Source organism: Marmota monax, unplaced genomic scaffold (assembly GCF_021218885.2).
Source record: "Marmota monax isolate L192 unplaced genomic scaffold, Marmota_monax_Labrador192_F-V1.1 WCK01_AAM20220418_F8-fsc00014, whole genome shotgun sequence".
Taxonomy (NCBI): Eukaryota; Metazoa; Chordata; class Mammalia; order Rodentia; family Sciuridae; genus Marmota; species Marmota monax.
The window spans coordinates 37220033-37235408 of record NW_026695222.1 but is presented as its reverse complement, the minus strand read 5'-3'; the positions used below and the strand labels follow the sequence as shown (position 1 = coordinate 37235408).

General features: G+C 58.7%; 1 protein-coding gene across 1 annotated transcript in view; it reads left to right on the top strand.

The window, feature by feature from the left end:
- Taf4 (TATA-box binding protein associated factor 4) overlaps window positions 1-9497 on the top strand; it is a 69140-nt gene extending 59643 nt beyond the window's left edge. Inside the window, exon 15 of the mRNA XM_046433119.2 lies at window positions 8021-9497. Coding sequence (XP_046289075.1) covers window positions 8021-8188 — 168 coding nt within the window. The 3' untranslated portion in view covers window positions 8189-9497. The remainder of the gene's footprint in view (window positions 1-8020) is intronic.
- Window positions 9498-15376: the final 5879 nt, after the last annotated feature.

Below are 15376 nucleotides of genomic sequence, written 5' to 3'. Positions count from 1 at the left end.
TCCAGTTCCGGTCATGTCAGACCTGTGGGTGTTGCCCGCAGGCACTGAGGCCTGTGTCCACTTACTCGCATGTGTTTCTCTATTCCGTAGCCTGATGATTCCTGCTGCTCTGTCTTTAGGTTCTCAACCAGACGGAGTTCTGCCATCTCCAGGTGTCTCTTAGGCACCAGGGAAGTTCTCATTTGTGAATGTTTTTCAATCCTAGGATTTCCGTTTGGTTCTTTTTTCATTTCTAATTAGTGACTGGGGTTTCCTGTCTGCCCCTTACTGAGGCCATATTTTCCTGTAAATCTTTGAACATAACTTGTGAAGTTTTTGTCATGTCTGATACCTGGGCCGTCTTATTCATTCTCTGTTGATAACTTCCTCCTGTCTGGGGTCAAGTTTTCTTGCTTCTCTGCGCATCTGTGAGTATGGTTGGGAAGCTGGCTGCTGTGGGTGTCACGGGGAGGCTCTGAAGCGGCCGAGTCTTGTTTAGCAGGCAGACAGTTGTTAGCGGCACATCACTTGGAGTGTGTGGGCTCTTTCACTGTAGGGAGCTGTGAAAGGTCAAGGTGTTTCTGGGCACGGTCTTAGACTTGGTGACGGTGGATCTTGCCCTGGGGTGTGACCCTTACTCTGAGGGAGAGCCCTCTCTGGCGTCTCAGCGGCCGTGCTGCTTGGGCAGGCTGGGCTCAGCTCCTCTGCAGCTCTTCTGCCCTGAGCTCTGTAGCAGCTGCTGGTTGCTGCACTTGGGTTGTCTTGCCCACTCACCAGTGTGGAGGTGGGTTCTGGGGCTGTTGGCAGCCTGTGGACCAGGTGTGCTGGGGCTCGCCTGCCAAGTGCCAGCAGTGACCTCCTGGTGTGGAGACTGGGTTTTTGGCCGTGGGGTATCCAAGTGGTCCGGGGGAACCCTCCCAGTGCGAGCTAGGTAAAGTGCTAGAAACCCAGGCAGGCATCTCATCAGTGCAGGTCTGTGCTCAAGGCAGAGTAGGGCAAGTCCTGGGTGGGTCAGAAATAAGGAGAGCACAGACACTAGGGACGGCCAGGGCCATGGCAGTGAGAGGGCTGGTGGAGTAGGCAGGAGCCAGAGGTGGTTGCGCTTCCCAGAAGAGCCTGCCCTGGCTGGGCGGCCATGCAGCGCACACTGCGAGTGTTGTTCAGAACCAAGAGAGATCCCGAGTGTGGACAGCACAGCCAAGAAGCGTCAGGGCCACACTCTGGCATTCCGAGGAGAGGTCACAGACACGGATGCATTGTTTTGCTGGGTTTCTCTCGTGCCTCCTGGATCCTCCTTAAGGTACAGATCCTTGTAGCCCGTCAACCCTTTCAAGTACTAGGACTCTGCCAGCCACCTGAGAAACCCTGATCTTCCAGCCCCTTACCATCCCCCCAGAGTTAATCACTGAGATCAGAAAGGGGTGCAAGAACACCGTGACCCCCAGATGTGCACCTGGGACACTCTGGCTCACCTTGCCATTTCTTTTTAAGTCTTTTAAAATCTGTCTGCTGCCCAGCCTCACCTGGCTTTCCCTCCTGACAGAGCCTGTGGAGGGACCGAGACGGCTGGCCTGTGGTTTCCTGCCACAGGTTCCTCCATGCACTGGTGGTGTGGCTCAGCAGGTGCCTCTGTCCTCTGAGCCTCCTCAGTGTTGCAGCTGGACTGCAGATGCCTCCGGCTGGGCTCCCTCTGCAGAAGGCCTGGGTCCTGCTGTGCCCTTTCTCCAGGGGGCTCAGGGTCTGCTCTGCATGCACCCCTGACAGTCCACTCCCCGAACTGCTGATGGATTGAGTGACAGAAGCAATGGTGTTTTAACTTTATCACTGTATTTATTTATTTTGATGCTAGGACTTGAACCCAGGGCCCTGGGCATGCCAGCTTATCACCTGGTTTTTATTTATTGCTGGAGTGGTTCTGTAAGGACTCCCCCACCCCCGCCCCCTGCCCCCCTGTGGCTGCCCAGGCTTGCCTGCAGTTCCTGTTCTAGGAAAAGCAGGACAGACGCCGAGTGCTTCCTTCATTTCCTCATTTTTTTTAAGATGACAAATAGACTCTCACCCTTAGAAGGTGACACAGACTTGTATCGCTTTAATCTCTGATTCAGGGAGGTCACCTTTCTGTGAGTGTTGTTCAGTTGTTAGCGGCGGATCACCCTGGATGGTGCACTGCAGCTCAGTGTGTGTAGCCCGAGATGTGTTAGGGCGTCCTTGTCTGCGGGCGGTCTGTGCCCTCACCCTGATGGCCTCTGCTCGGGTCCCGCCTGTGTCTTGGTTGTTGGAGAGTTGTGTGTGTGTAGTGGCACCTGCCCTTCCTCAGAGGCCTCTGCAGGTGCTTCCTCCTTGCTGGATTCCCACCAGTCTCCCCGTGTCCTGTCATCTCCTGGACCCTGTCTGGGGCACTGTTGGCATTTGGTTGTGTGTCCTTTCCCTCTGCTCTGTGGCGCTTGTGGCCTTGCCTGGTCTCTTGGCCTTGTGACACTGTGAAGGGCGTGCTGTAGGAGGTGTCCTGAGTGGGCTTCAGCTGGGCAGCCCGGGCTCCTGCCCCATGCCCCTGCTGCTGCCGAAGGGATGGAGGTGCTCTCAGGCTGGGTTTCTGCCCCGTGAGGTTCGTCCCTTTGTGCCTCGAGGTCCCCTTGCACTGCCCGTGCCCTTTCTTCCCTCGCTGCACCTCGGCCTCTGCCTGGCTCTGGCCCCTCCGCAGGCTGCTGAGTGCGTCTGGGTGTCCTGCTGCGCCTTTGTGGCAGTCCTGTGAGGAGAGCTGCTCTCCACCGCGCCCCCCCCCCCAGCCTGGGTGTTCTTTCTGGCGCTCGTGTTAGGGTGGACATTGGCTTGTTCTGTGGCTTGCGTGGCCCAGCTTTGGTCCGGGGAAGCCCCTTTGGGGTGGCTCCTATGTCCTTTGGATGAGATCCACAGTTTCCAGGGTCTGCTTGCTTTCCCAGGCCACAGCACACTCAGGCCGTGGGGTGGGTCCTTCCCGGGCAGTGGTGGTGAGCAGCAGGCCCACCAACTTGCTCTCCGCACCTGCTTCTGTCTGCCCCGTCCTGCTGCTGACAGGGTCTGAACTCAGACCTCAGCCCTCCCTGGGTCTGCAGCGGATGCACGTGGCCGTTTGCCCCCAGTCTGCAGGTACTGAGAAGCAAATGCTCCTGTACAGCTACCCCGCCGCAACCCCGTGGGTCAGCACGCGGCTCTCCCGATGGCTGCCCCCTGGCCTGCCTGTGGTTGGTGTTCCCTGTTGGATGTCCACGTCTTGGTTGGCTCATGACTTCTGGGTGCAGTGTTGCCATGGCTCCAAGAGTCAGAGCTTCACAAAAAGCTGTGTATGCGAGGAGGGACGGCCCATCACGTAGCCCCTGTCCCTGCTTGCTACCTGGGAGGTGGTGCAGAGCAGGCACCCTTTCTGCTTGGTGCCTCCGGGCACCATGTTGCCCCGTTGAGCACTCATGTGCCTTGGGTCATGTGGCATGGCCACAGCTGGGCTGCAGTGCAGAGCCTTGGCCTCCCCACAGCCTTGCCAAGACATGCTGCCGCACTGTGAGGCTGCCGGTGTGGGCGGTGCTGACATGGTGCCTGGTTCCTGTGGGTGCCGGTGGGTGCCTGAGAACAGGCTGCGTGGGCCAGGGCCTGCTCTGGTGGCCGCTTGCTGGTGGTTTTGCAGTGGGTGTGGCAGTGGGCCTCGTGGCTGGCGCACCTCCACAGCTTTGATCTGATCGGTATTCTGTGTCTCGTGGTAGGTAAGGGTCCGTAGGTGGCATGTTCGTTGTGAATTGTGACTTGGAGCATTCAGAAGTACCCACCCATTTGTGTTAGTGGGTCACTGTGACCAAAAGATCTGACAAGAACAACTGAGAGAAGGAAAACTGTTTAGACTCAAGGTTTCAGAGGCCTTGGTCTGTGGTCAGTGGAAGCCCTTGCTCTGGGCTCAAGGTGCGGCAACGTGTGATGACCAGCTGTTAGCTCCCCGTGGCGAGCGAGGATCAGGGACAGAAGGTGTAGCCCCAGGCTCACCTTCGACCTGCCTCTCCAGCCCCGCCCCACCGCCTGCAGTGGCCCCCAGTTCTCTCAGAGCACTGGCCGCCAAGTGGGTGAGCCTGCCGTGAGGCCACGGCCCAGCAGCCCATTCACTCCGCCTGCACTGCCTCCTGTGGGCTTCCTGGGGAACACTGCGTCCAGACCACATGTCCAGCCTCCACAGTGGGCTTGAGGCCCACATTGACTGGCCTCACGAGTGGCCCTTGTTGTGGGGGTCTGCGGCCTGCAGCAGGGAGGGGACGGTGCTTCCTGCTCGGCCTGGGTGCGTGTCCTCCAGGCTCTGGTGTCAGGAAGGCTGCTCTGTGCTCCGTGGCCCCGTCCAGTGCCCTCACCTGCTGTGATATAGCTGTTAGCCACTGTACCTTTTGGTGGCTGTTCTCTAGCTCCCCTTCCCCCCCCACTCTGCTGGCTGCCAGCACCAAGGCCCCCCTCTGACCTGCACTGCCTGGCCTGGGGTCTCCCCTCTGCAGCCTTGTCCCTGGCCTGGTCTCCGTGGAGAGTGTGTCCAGCTGTTCTGCGCTGCCCTGTGTGCTGTGCAGCCTGGTGGCAGGCGAGGATGCGCTGAGTGCCCTTGCGTCTTGTGGTTGGAGATGCCATCTGAGAAGTGGGACCCGCCATTCTATGCCCTTGCAGTTATTCCCTGTCTCCGCCTGCAGGCTCCTCTGTGCTGGGCTGGGGTCAGGATTCTGGGATCTAGACGGGCTTCCAGCCTCAGGTCGGGGCCACATCTGCCCCCTGCTGCTCAGGTCCTCACCCCTGGTCTCTCAGCCCTCTCTTCCTGGGCCCCGTCCCTCTTCAGAGCTGCTGGCCAGCATTCCTCGCCGCGTCTCCTCCCCTACGGTGTGCTGTGCTGGCTGGACGTGGCTAACCGTTTCCTGGCTGGCCTTAGCTTGGCAGGGATTTCCCACCTGGGCGCTCCCCAGACTGTGCCCTCTCTCTCCACCCTGGGCGCTGGGCGCTGGGCTTCCTGCTCCCTGCTGTGAGGCGGTGGCGCCCTCTCCTGGCAGTGCTGCAAGTCCAGGCTGCCAGGGCAGGGTTTCTGGGTATTTGGGGTGGGACACGGCACTGACTACGTGGACTCTGTCTTGGGGGACCAGAAGCTCCGCTGCACTCCTCTCCCCTTCCCTGCCAGTGGTCAGGGGCTCTTCTCAGAATTCTCCGTTTCCATTTTGGCCCTCAGAGGCCCCTTCAGGCCTGTGTTGGGCCCTTCACCTGTCCTGTGCTCCCATGCCAACTGTGTCAGTCTCAGGCCTCTCTGGGCTGGCTTTCAGCACGCGGGGCCCCTGCCGTGCCCCCCAGCTTCTTGTCTTTGCCAGGCGGCCTCGCTCGGGAGGTGGGGATGGTGCCTCCGGAGCCGTCCTGCGTTCTCGGTCACCTGAAGAGTGGTGCCCTCCAGTATGGGGGTGGCGCGGCCTTGCGCATCCCTTTGCTCAGTGCTTGGAATGGGTGGTGGGAGGGGCCTTGCCACAGCTGACGTTGTTTCAGCTGAGTTTCTGAGCATTCGTGGGTGTCCTTTAACCTCCCCATCATGAGCTGGACTCTTGTGGGACAGCTCAAGCAGGTGAGGGGTCAGGGTGGCTGCCAGCAAGGGTCAGGTGGTGACAGGCAGGTGGGGGCTGGGGCCCATGGCCACCCTCCCCGGGAGCTAGTCCTGCTGTCCTAGGGCTGCTGTGGGTGTGGGCTCCAGCCTGTTGCTTGAGCAGGTGGAGAATCACCTTCATCTTCACCCTCCCAGCAGCGGGCATCTCTGCTCCGGGGCAGCCCCGAGGCACTGGGGACACTCCGTATGGGGGTGTGCTGCAGCAGGTACTGCTCCCTTGGGAGCCCCCTTCTGTGGCTGCACCTGCACTGGCCACTCTGGACAGGAGGACCCCACAGGAGGATCCTTCTGTGGGCTTTATTTCCTGGGTTGAGTTTTACAGTGGAAGGTTGGTCTCCTTTCTTTGGCTTTTTGATGGTGCTCAGACTGGCAGGGTGAGTGTTGGTGTGCCGCACAGGGCAGGCTGGGCTGGGCTCAGGGAGGGTTGCACGGGCTGCTCTTGCTGAGCAGCAGAGCTCCTGGCAGGAAGGTCACAGCTCTGGCGGGTGCTGGGACTCGCCTGGGTCCTCTGTCCTCTCCGCTGACAGTGCAGAGCCACCTGCTGCAGTGGGCTGCGGGCAGAGCCCCAGTCTCAATGGTGGGGCACCTCTTGCCTGTCCAGGACCCTGTGGTGTTTCCTGCCAAGGCTCCCCCAGCTCTGGGGAGCTGTGAGATGCCACAGGCCAGATGACCTGCTTGGCAGAGTGGCGAGGCCTGGTCTGGGCCAGGTGGTCAGAGCAGTTGCTGTGCCAAGCAGCATGGGCTCCAGCCTTCACCTCTCTCCTGCAGCCCAGAGCTTTGGCTGTAGTCACAGAGCCCAGAGTCTGTGGCTTATGGGCCACGGCCCTTCTCCTCCAGAGCTGGTGGGGGGTGGTGCTTTGCTCCATGGCCACCAATGCCTGGGCTGTAGGTGGCTGGACAGAGCGGGCTGGGCCCTCTGTGGGCGCTCACACTGGTTGTCAGCCAGTCTTGGGCACCGGTTTTGATGCTGCTCATGTGGTTCCTGACTTTGCTCCTGAGGAAGCCTTGCCTGTGTGCCAGCCTGGCCATGTGGCGAGGCCATGGGGACCTGCCCACCTGTGGCTGCAGTGGTGCCTCTGAGAGCCCAACGCCATGGCTCTCTCCCTCTAGCTCCAGGGTCACCAAGACAGCCAGCTCTTGTCACCAGGCAACCTCTCCAAGCGAGGCCGGCTTGGCCCACCGTGGTGGTCTCGTGCTGAGGGAGACCTCTGCCTTGTCCAGGCGACCTAGTTCTCACTCTCAGGAACCCCGGGGATGTGGCCAGTCCTCCTCCCCCTGCCCCTCACTGGCTTGTAGCTGGTGTCCAGGGCACCTGCAGGGAAGCCCGCCTCCGCCGTTCCTGCTTCTTCTGTGTGTGGATGTCCACCAGCCATTTGAAGGCTCCGTGGTCTACAGGAAACCCCGGGAGGCCGTCAGGAGAGCCCCGACTTCTTCATCCAAGAGGAAGTGGCCACTGAGGTCGTGGAGGTGGCTCAGAGCACCTGGGGAGCATCCTGGCTGGCTTTGGCATGATGAGCAAAGAGAAGCCATTACAGCCTGGGCCACCATCCATGCCAGCTGCCTGGCCTGCCACCTGCTGGCCCTGGGAGACTCTGGCTCCTTTCACTCTTGCTGAACAGCAGGGCAGTGCCAGCGCCAGGTGTGCTGAGTTCACAGGAGCAGCCCACCTCCCACCTCTGGGGATAGACCCCGGGGGCTGCCCCGGGGGGCGGGGCTGGCGATGCCATCTGTGGGGGATTCTGGAGCTTGTACTCGGGGTGTCGGTGTGGGGGGGTGGTGAGAAGCAGTTGCTAGACGCTGCTGCTTGGGGACCCTGCACATTCCATACCAACCCGGTAGCTCTTTTTCTCTGAGCCAGAGGACAGTTGCCTCAGGACAGCTGGGTGGGCCCGGGCTAGGCGCCTGTAGTGGGTCCCAGTGGGGATCGCCATCTGACTGCCGAGCAGCTGGCCTCCTCCGCTGACCCACAGCTCGCCTCGCCCAGGAGCTCAGACCTGGTGCCTTTATCAGTGCAGCAGGGTGACATGGCCCAGGTGGGGCTTGGATGTGGGCCCTGGGCAGCCTTGCTGTGGCCGCTTGGAGGTCAGGCTGCTGTCCCGGGGCCTGCCAGCCTCTTGCCTTGGGACGGAGTGCTCGTCTTTCTCTTCCTCCCCACCAGGGCCAGAGTGTGATCCTTGTGGGGCATCTACGGGTAGTGGTCTGAGCGTGTGCTGTACAGTGGGGTCTCTGGCCCTGACCCCTGCTAGATAGGGACTTGAACACATCAGCTGGAGCTCTAGCCCTGCTGGAAGGAGCCCATGCCGTGTCCGGGTGCCGGGGACCCCGGGGGCACTGAGGCTGCCTCCTCCGTCTGCTCTGCAGCCCACCTCTGAGCCCCACTGACACCCGTCTTCTCCTCTCTCCTCACAGGGCTCGGGCCCCGGTGTGGCGGTCCCAGGCAGCTCCGGCGTGGGAGCCCCCAGGCAGTTCACTCGGCAGAGAATCACACGGGTCAACCTCAGGGACCTCATATTTTGTTTAGAGAACGAGCGCGAGACAAGCCATTCACTGTTGCTCTACAAAGCACTCCTCAAGTAACACAGGCTGCCGGTGTTTCTGACGGAGACGCCTGGGGACGTTTTTATATATTTGCAGATTGCGCCTTTTTGTAACAAGCAAATGGGATATTGTTTAAAAACAGCCACCTCTTTGCAATGGAACAGTTTTATATTCCAGTTTCTAAATCAGCTCAGTGTGGAAGGAAACCTCTCCTGTAGCAGAGAACACAGGCCTGTGGATGCTCCTGAAGGTCAGCTACGCCCCCGCTCATCCTCGACTGAGTGGCCTTCTTGCCAAACAAGCCATATTAAAGACTGACGAGCCGTTCAGTGACCGCGCTGCCCTGCCAGCTCGCACAGCCCCAAGTCCTCGTGCATTTTGGTTTAGTTCACCTAACGTACCACGTAGGTGTCTGTCTACAGCCAATGACCTCATTTCACTTATTTTATTTTTGTAACAGTCAGTTGGCTAAGCAAACTGATTTTTAGACTATTTATCTTCCTCCTCTTCCCCACTCCGCTTGAAGTTCTGCAGGAACGTGCGGTTCACCGCAGCACCGTCACCTCGAGGGGGCCCGCGGTCCCGCCTGGTGGAGGCCGGAGCCCAGCGAGCGGCCCCTTCTGAATGTGCTCAGCATCTGTACAAATGCATTTTATTTGCTACAGTTTGTGAAGCTGTAAGGTTAAAAGAAATGAGAACTTTTTCAGCATAAATATATTTTACTTGCACTGTGTTTTTTAGCTAAAAGTGAAAACTTAGATTAAATAAAATCAAAGTTGAGAAGAATCATCAAAAGACTGTTTCTCAGTGTGAATCAAGTGTTGAAAAATGGTTGGTGTATTTTGTCAGTAATTGTACATAATCTTTGGCACATAACATGAAAATGGCTATGTAAACTATAATTATTTTGCTAAGAGACTGTATGCCAGCCGAGGGCCGACTTTACAGACCCCAGAGCAAAGCCCCTTCTTTGTACCTATTTTTTTATTACAAATATACTAATTGGTTCTTTATATTTTCAGAGGTTATTGTATTAAATTGTCTATTGATAGTACTTTTATGACTGTAAATACTTGGGCTTTCTCCGTGTGGATCCTCACGTTAGACTTCAGTCTGCGCCTGTGGACTGAAGGCTGATCAGTATTTTTTATCAGCACCTGAGAACTGTTACACCTTTTATTTTATCTTTTAGGAAAATCCCTGTCTTTCCATTTTTTCATGTAAATTTTGCACAGTTACTTGTTCATATGTAAATATTTTACTTTCAAAAATGAAGTTTTTAATTGCTATTGTTTTATATAGGATTGAAAGAAAATTAACTCCTTTATTAAAAACAAATCTATCTGTATCTGTTCTGCCTCTTCTTCAGCCTCCCAGGTTTTGCTGAGGTGTCCAGAGACTGCTCTGGTCCTGTCCAGGTGATGGTGACCCCAGTAAGTCCAGTGGGAGTAACTTTCCCTCCCAGGACTGGGCCTCCAGAACCTTGCTGTCCAGCCCTGGGCCAGGAAGTGGGCTCTCCCCTTCTGCCCTCGGCACCCCAGGGAGGCCGAGGGAGGCCGAGGGAGGCCGAGGACACACACGGAAACCACCCTGCTGGGTCCCAGTGCTAGTGCAGACCCCTGGTGGGTAGAGGGGGGTCCCTGGGAGTGGCGGCCCTGACAGGGTACACTGCCTTCCCAGCACCTCAGGTGGCCGCTGCCGGTGTGGGTGGAGCTGGTCCCAGTGTGGCCACACCCTGCCTGCTGTGGCCTGCGTGTGGTGGCCCCTGGAAGCAACATGCCCATTCTTGTTCTTGCTGTCTGTGGTAAGGGGCCACACATGTGGGTCCTTGGAGGACAGACGCTCCGCCCCCAGGCCTGGATGCTGGAGGACCACCAGCACATGGGCTTTCGAGGCTCAGAGCTGCAGCTCCGTGGTGTTCACAGGCCTGTAGGAGCACCATCCGTCTCCACCTCCCCGTGGCCAGTTTTCACCCCGTCAGGACCCCAGTCATTACAGTCACCTGTAAGGACCCTGCGCCAAAGGCAGCCACATCCTGAGGCCCTGGAGTGGAACTCTGTAGATGCAGTCCTGAGGCCCTAGGGTCGGATTGCCCCATAACTTTTGGGAGGGTCACTGTGAGAACCACGCTCACCTGTCCAAGCCAAAGAATGGACTGAGAGAAGACACAGAGTGAGCGTGGCCTTAATGACAGTCTTGCAAGGTCAGGGGTCCTGTGGTCAGGGACACACAGCTTGGGCACAACCATGTTTTATTCCCTGGAGTGCAAGTTCCCTCCCCCAGTTCCTGATGGACACTGGACTTTATTTTTCAGAGACAAAGTTTGTAACACGTGTGGCATTGGAGACGGATGAGACTAGACCCAAGGAGGTGTGTTTTTTTGGTACTGGGCTTGAACACAGGGGCACTCAACCACTGGGTCAAGCAGCATGACATCTCCAGCCCTCGTATTTTATTGAGAGGCTTTTGCTGAGTTGCTTGGGGCCTTGGTAAGTTGCTGAGGCTGGCTTTGAACTCTTGATCCTCCTGCCCCAGCCTCCCAAGCCACTGGGATTATAGGTGGGTGCCACTGTGCCTGGCCTAGACCTGACTTCTGAGGGCTGTACTGGGAAGGTGTGGAGGGCACACTGGTACTGACGAGTGTGCCCAGGGAGGTACATTGATGAGGCCACCCTCAGGCTTTGTAGCCATGACTGACACTCGGCTTTCTCTAAGTCCTTGGCCCCCCCTCCTCCTCCTCTTCCTCCTCCTCCCCCTCTTCCTCCTCCTCCTTCCTCTCCTGCTTCTCCTCCTCCTCCCCCTCCTCCTCCTCTTCCTCCTCCTCCTCCTTCCTCTCCTGCTTCTCCTCCTCCTCCCCTCCTCCTCCCCCTCCTCCCCCTCTTCCTCCTCCTCTTCCTCCTCCTGTAAGCCAGTTGCCTGTAAAGCACTGCCGTGTTTGAACTTCTGCAAGTGGGGTCAATTTAATATTGGCTCCTCTGCTTCTCTCACTGGGTCTAGTCCTGGTCCAGGCCCCGAGGTTCATCCCATACGAGTGCCACCACAGGCTTGCCCCTTGGGCTTCGCTGGCTGAGGCGCGAGGTGCCGCCTGGCATTGCCCCAGCCTGATCTCAGGGTGCAGGGCTGGATGAGGCAGCTCTGCTGGGGGGTCAGCAGCATGACAAGGACCCCACACTGGCAATTGCCCTCGGGCACACGGGCCAGAAGGAAGGAACCAAAGCAGGTGTGCAAGGTGAGTCCAGAGTGCAGAGGGAGCCTGCACTGAGCGCCAGCACCACGGCGGGCTCCCCAGGTGGTGGGCACGAGGCACTGACAGCAGGGACCTGGAGCACAGCACAATGGTGTCTGAGGTCCCTACTCTGGGACAAGAGGACCCAAAGAGCAGGCACGAGGAGAAGGCCGGGTTTGGGGGGTGGGGGGTGCAGCTGCCCCAGCAGCAGACCTGCAGCTCAGTCCTGGAAATGAGGCTGAGTCTAGAGTCACCTGGAGGTAGGGGTCAGAGCCTTGGGATGCCCAGGGGCCTCAGGCAGTGTGGAGACTGCCCTCCCATGCCTAGGGACCGTGTGGTGGTGTGTGGGAGGGCACGGTCGGTGATGGTGGCACAGAGCAGTTCAACATCCGCCCACAGGTGGAGGTCCCTAGACCCCGGACAGAGCAAGGGAGGCGTCTGCCCACTGTGGGCTTGCGCAGGGACAGGAGCCGGGAGTGCGTCTCTCCCCAGGTGCCCACGTGCCCTTGGGGTGGGTCGAGGAACCAGATGCACAGGCAGAGGTCTTGGAGGAGAGGCTGGGGAAGAGCTTCCGGGCTGCGGTGCCAGGTTTCTAGGGATGCAGACTCTGCCTGGGCTCCACGGAGGGCACCCAGGTCCAGGTTGGGCCTTTGGATTTCTGTGGTTGTAAGCTGCGCTCCATGGGAGGGGACAGACATACTGGACTGGCCTATCTTTGAATTCAGTGAATCCACAATGCACGATTCACACAGGTGGAGGCACAGTGGGAAGGCGATCGGTGTCTTGATTTTACCATGTCAACATCTTGTTCCGAGAGACACACGCGTGATCTCCACTTTGGTGGTTGTTTGGTTCTGTTCTGAGAAAAAGAGTGGCACATAGGTTCCTTGTCTGAATCTTTTAAAAAACGTCCTGTGCAGGTGAAATGGCAAGCCGAGGCGTGGAGAACAGCACAGGGTGCATCCCCGGCCAAGGACCCAGGGCCCACAGCAATGTGCGACATGGGAACAAGCTTGGCACCGGCCTTCAGAGGCCTGCAGGTGGAGGCTGTGAGTCCACTTGTCCTGACCGGCACGTGCTGGTGGCACTGGGCTCACCTGAACTCCCTACAACCACTTTGGGAAACTATTTCCCACCTTCCTGATGAAGTGGTACCAGGTGGACCCTGAGACCCAACAGCTCCACCCCCAGTGTCGGCTCAAGAGCGACAGACGCAGGGGAGCCTTCATCCCGCCTGGCCCTCCGCAGGTGCATGCAGGCCGGCTGTGCAGAGCCAGAGGAGCACCCGTGGGGCCCAGCAGCGCACTGTGCGGATGGGCGGCACCCGTCCTCACGCCCCCTTCCCTTTCCTTCCCCGATGCAGGAGCAGCAGGACGTGTGCCACGGAGCCGCTGCCACTGCTGGTGGAGGGGTGGGCTGGGAGGGCGCGAGGGCCCTTGGGGGGTGACCTGGGAGTGGCTGTCACACAAAGGTGTGCAAACCTGGAAGTCAGGTGACAGGCACTGCGCGTGCATTCATACCTGGCAAGATGCCCCAGGAAGGGTGCAGGACTTTGCCGTAGCTGGAGACGGCCCTCCCCACACTGCAGGGACCTGGCACCAGAAGGGTGAGGCTGGCAAATCCAGCAACCTAAACTCAGTGACCAGTCCTTGTGCTGGATGCCCCTGAGGAGGGAGGAACAGATGGTCACTAGGATGAAAGCTGCTTGCTTTGTACCTAACAAGACTTAGAAGTAAGATTGCCCAAGGAGGATATGTGAACCCAGGTAGCTGCAGAGAGTCCCACAGTGAGACTCAAGAATACTGAGTCCCAGGCATGCAAAGACCAGGAAAACGGAATCCCCGGGGAGGAAACCCGCCAGTCGACACTGGCCTAGAGACGTGATAGGTGGCCGTGGTGTGCGCGCCCACCCGGAGTCACCACCGCCGGGCTGTGCATGGGAGAAGCTGGGTGGACAGGTAGCAAACAGGGAAGGGCCCCAAGGCCCCAGGGAGGGGACCCGACCTGTGCATGTGAGGCCCTGAGGGGGGAGAAGGCCAGAGCCTCAGACCAAGCCGAGCGAGAGCACCCCTAGCGGGGAGGACAGAAGTCCCCAAAGGTGGAGCAGAAAATATTTGAATAATGGCTGAAAAGTTTCCAAATTTGATGAAATCTAAGAAGCTCAATGAAACTGAAACACAAGAAACACGGGGGCAAACTCACAGGCACATGACCACCAGCTGGAGGAAGGAGAGCTTCGAGCAACAGGGACAGGTGACAGACAGCTAGAAACAGGACACCGTGGGACGACATCTTCAAGGTGGAAAGAGACAGGATCGATTTCTTTACCCTGTAAAAACGTCTTTGTTAGGAAAAGGCAAACTCTGGATGGATTCCCCCCGTCAGACCTGCCCACAGAAGGGCAGAGGCCGCCTGGGGCACCGCGCAGGGCCGAGGCCAGCCCCCCAGACAGACCCAGAGTCACGCCAAGTGACGGAGGAGGGCAGGAGGAAGAGAAGGACACGCGGAACAGAGACCTCAGGAGGGGAGAGACTGACCCAGCCCTGGAGCCCCATGGAACCCGGCAGGGCACGCACCTGGAGGTCCAGCCGCTTGGAGGCCCAGGAGGAGGGTGGCAGCTTTCGGGCCAGCCTCGGAGACTTAGCGAGGCCCTGACTTCATGTAGAACAAAGGGCCGGGGTGCAGCTCGTGGCACAGGGCCCTGGTGCAGCTCCCAGCACCAAAAAATGTAAACAAGAAGCTCCACAAGCCCCTCTCCTCCCCAGTGCAGGTCCCAAGAAGCTCAGGAACCTGTGGTGAGCCCCGATGACCACTGTCCACACACCTTGTGCTTTCTTTGGACTAAACAAAGCCAGAGGGCTGGAGCCGGCCACTGTGGCCTGTCCTGAGCCCCAGGTGAGATTCCAGCTCACCAGGCTGAGGCCACCTGGCGCTTCTGTCCACTCTCTACCAGGTTTCCTTTAAGGGAAGAGCCCAGCTTTTCACTGCGGTTGTGTCCAGCCGGCTGCAGGAGCCTCACACCTCACACCTCGTACCACACACACACACACACACACACACACACACAGACCTGACACCACACACACAAACCTCACCCCTCACACACAAACACATGCAAACACAGTGCTGCCCTGTGCAACACACCACACACCGTGCACCACACATTGCTGTGTACACATCACACCTCACACCACATACCAGTACCTTACACCACACACTTCACACCTAACACATACACACCTCACACCTAACACCCCACACCTCACACCTCGCACCACACACACACACAAACCTCACACCACACACACACACCTCATACCTCACACACACACACACACACAAACCTCACACCACACACCTAACACCTCACACCACACACTACACACTTCACACCACACACCACACACCTGACACCTCACAGCTCACAATTCAGCTCACACCATGCTCCACGCACTGTGCACTCAGTAATGGCTGCCGTGCCTTAGTAGGGCTGCACGTGTGGCTGGAGACCTGGGGTCCCCCTGCTCCCTGCAGGTGGTGCTCGGTCGCGGTTCTTGGTCAGGCTCCTGACGTCCTCCCCTGCCCGGGGCTTGGCCTGGAGACCTTGGAAGTCTTGCCCAGGAGGAGAGCAGCGGGCAGAGGAGGTCAGGAGCTATAGGTGGGGGAAGCTGGGCCTCAGCGGGGTCCGGGTGTGGCCTGCCCAGGGCGCGGGGCCCAGGGCACGGGGGTCACTGCCCCTAGAGGGTGAAACATGCAGAGTAGGTCAGAGGTGCAACCACCGTGGTGCACCTGGGGATCACGCCAGGCCTCGCCTCGCTGGGCAGCTCCTGCCCCCTGAGACCATTTTAAGGCATCAAATAAAGAACGTGAGTAGGGCCTGAGGACCACAGGAGGCCCCTCTTCAGGACCTTCTCTTGAATTCAGTCACTGCAGCTGGGACTCAGCCAGGTCCAGGTCAAGGAACGCCAGCCCTGTCCTCTCCCACCCTGCTGTCCCCGCAT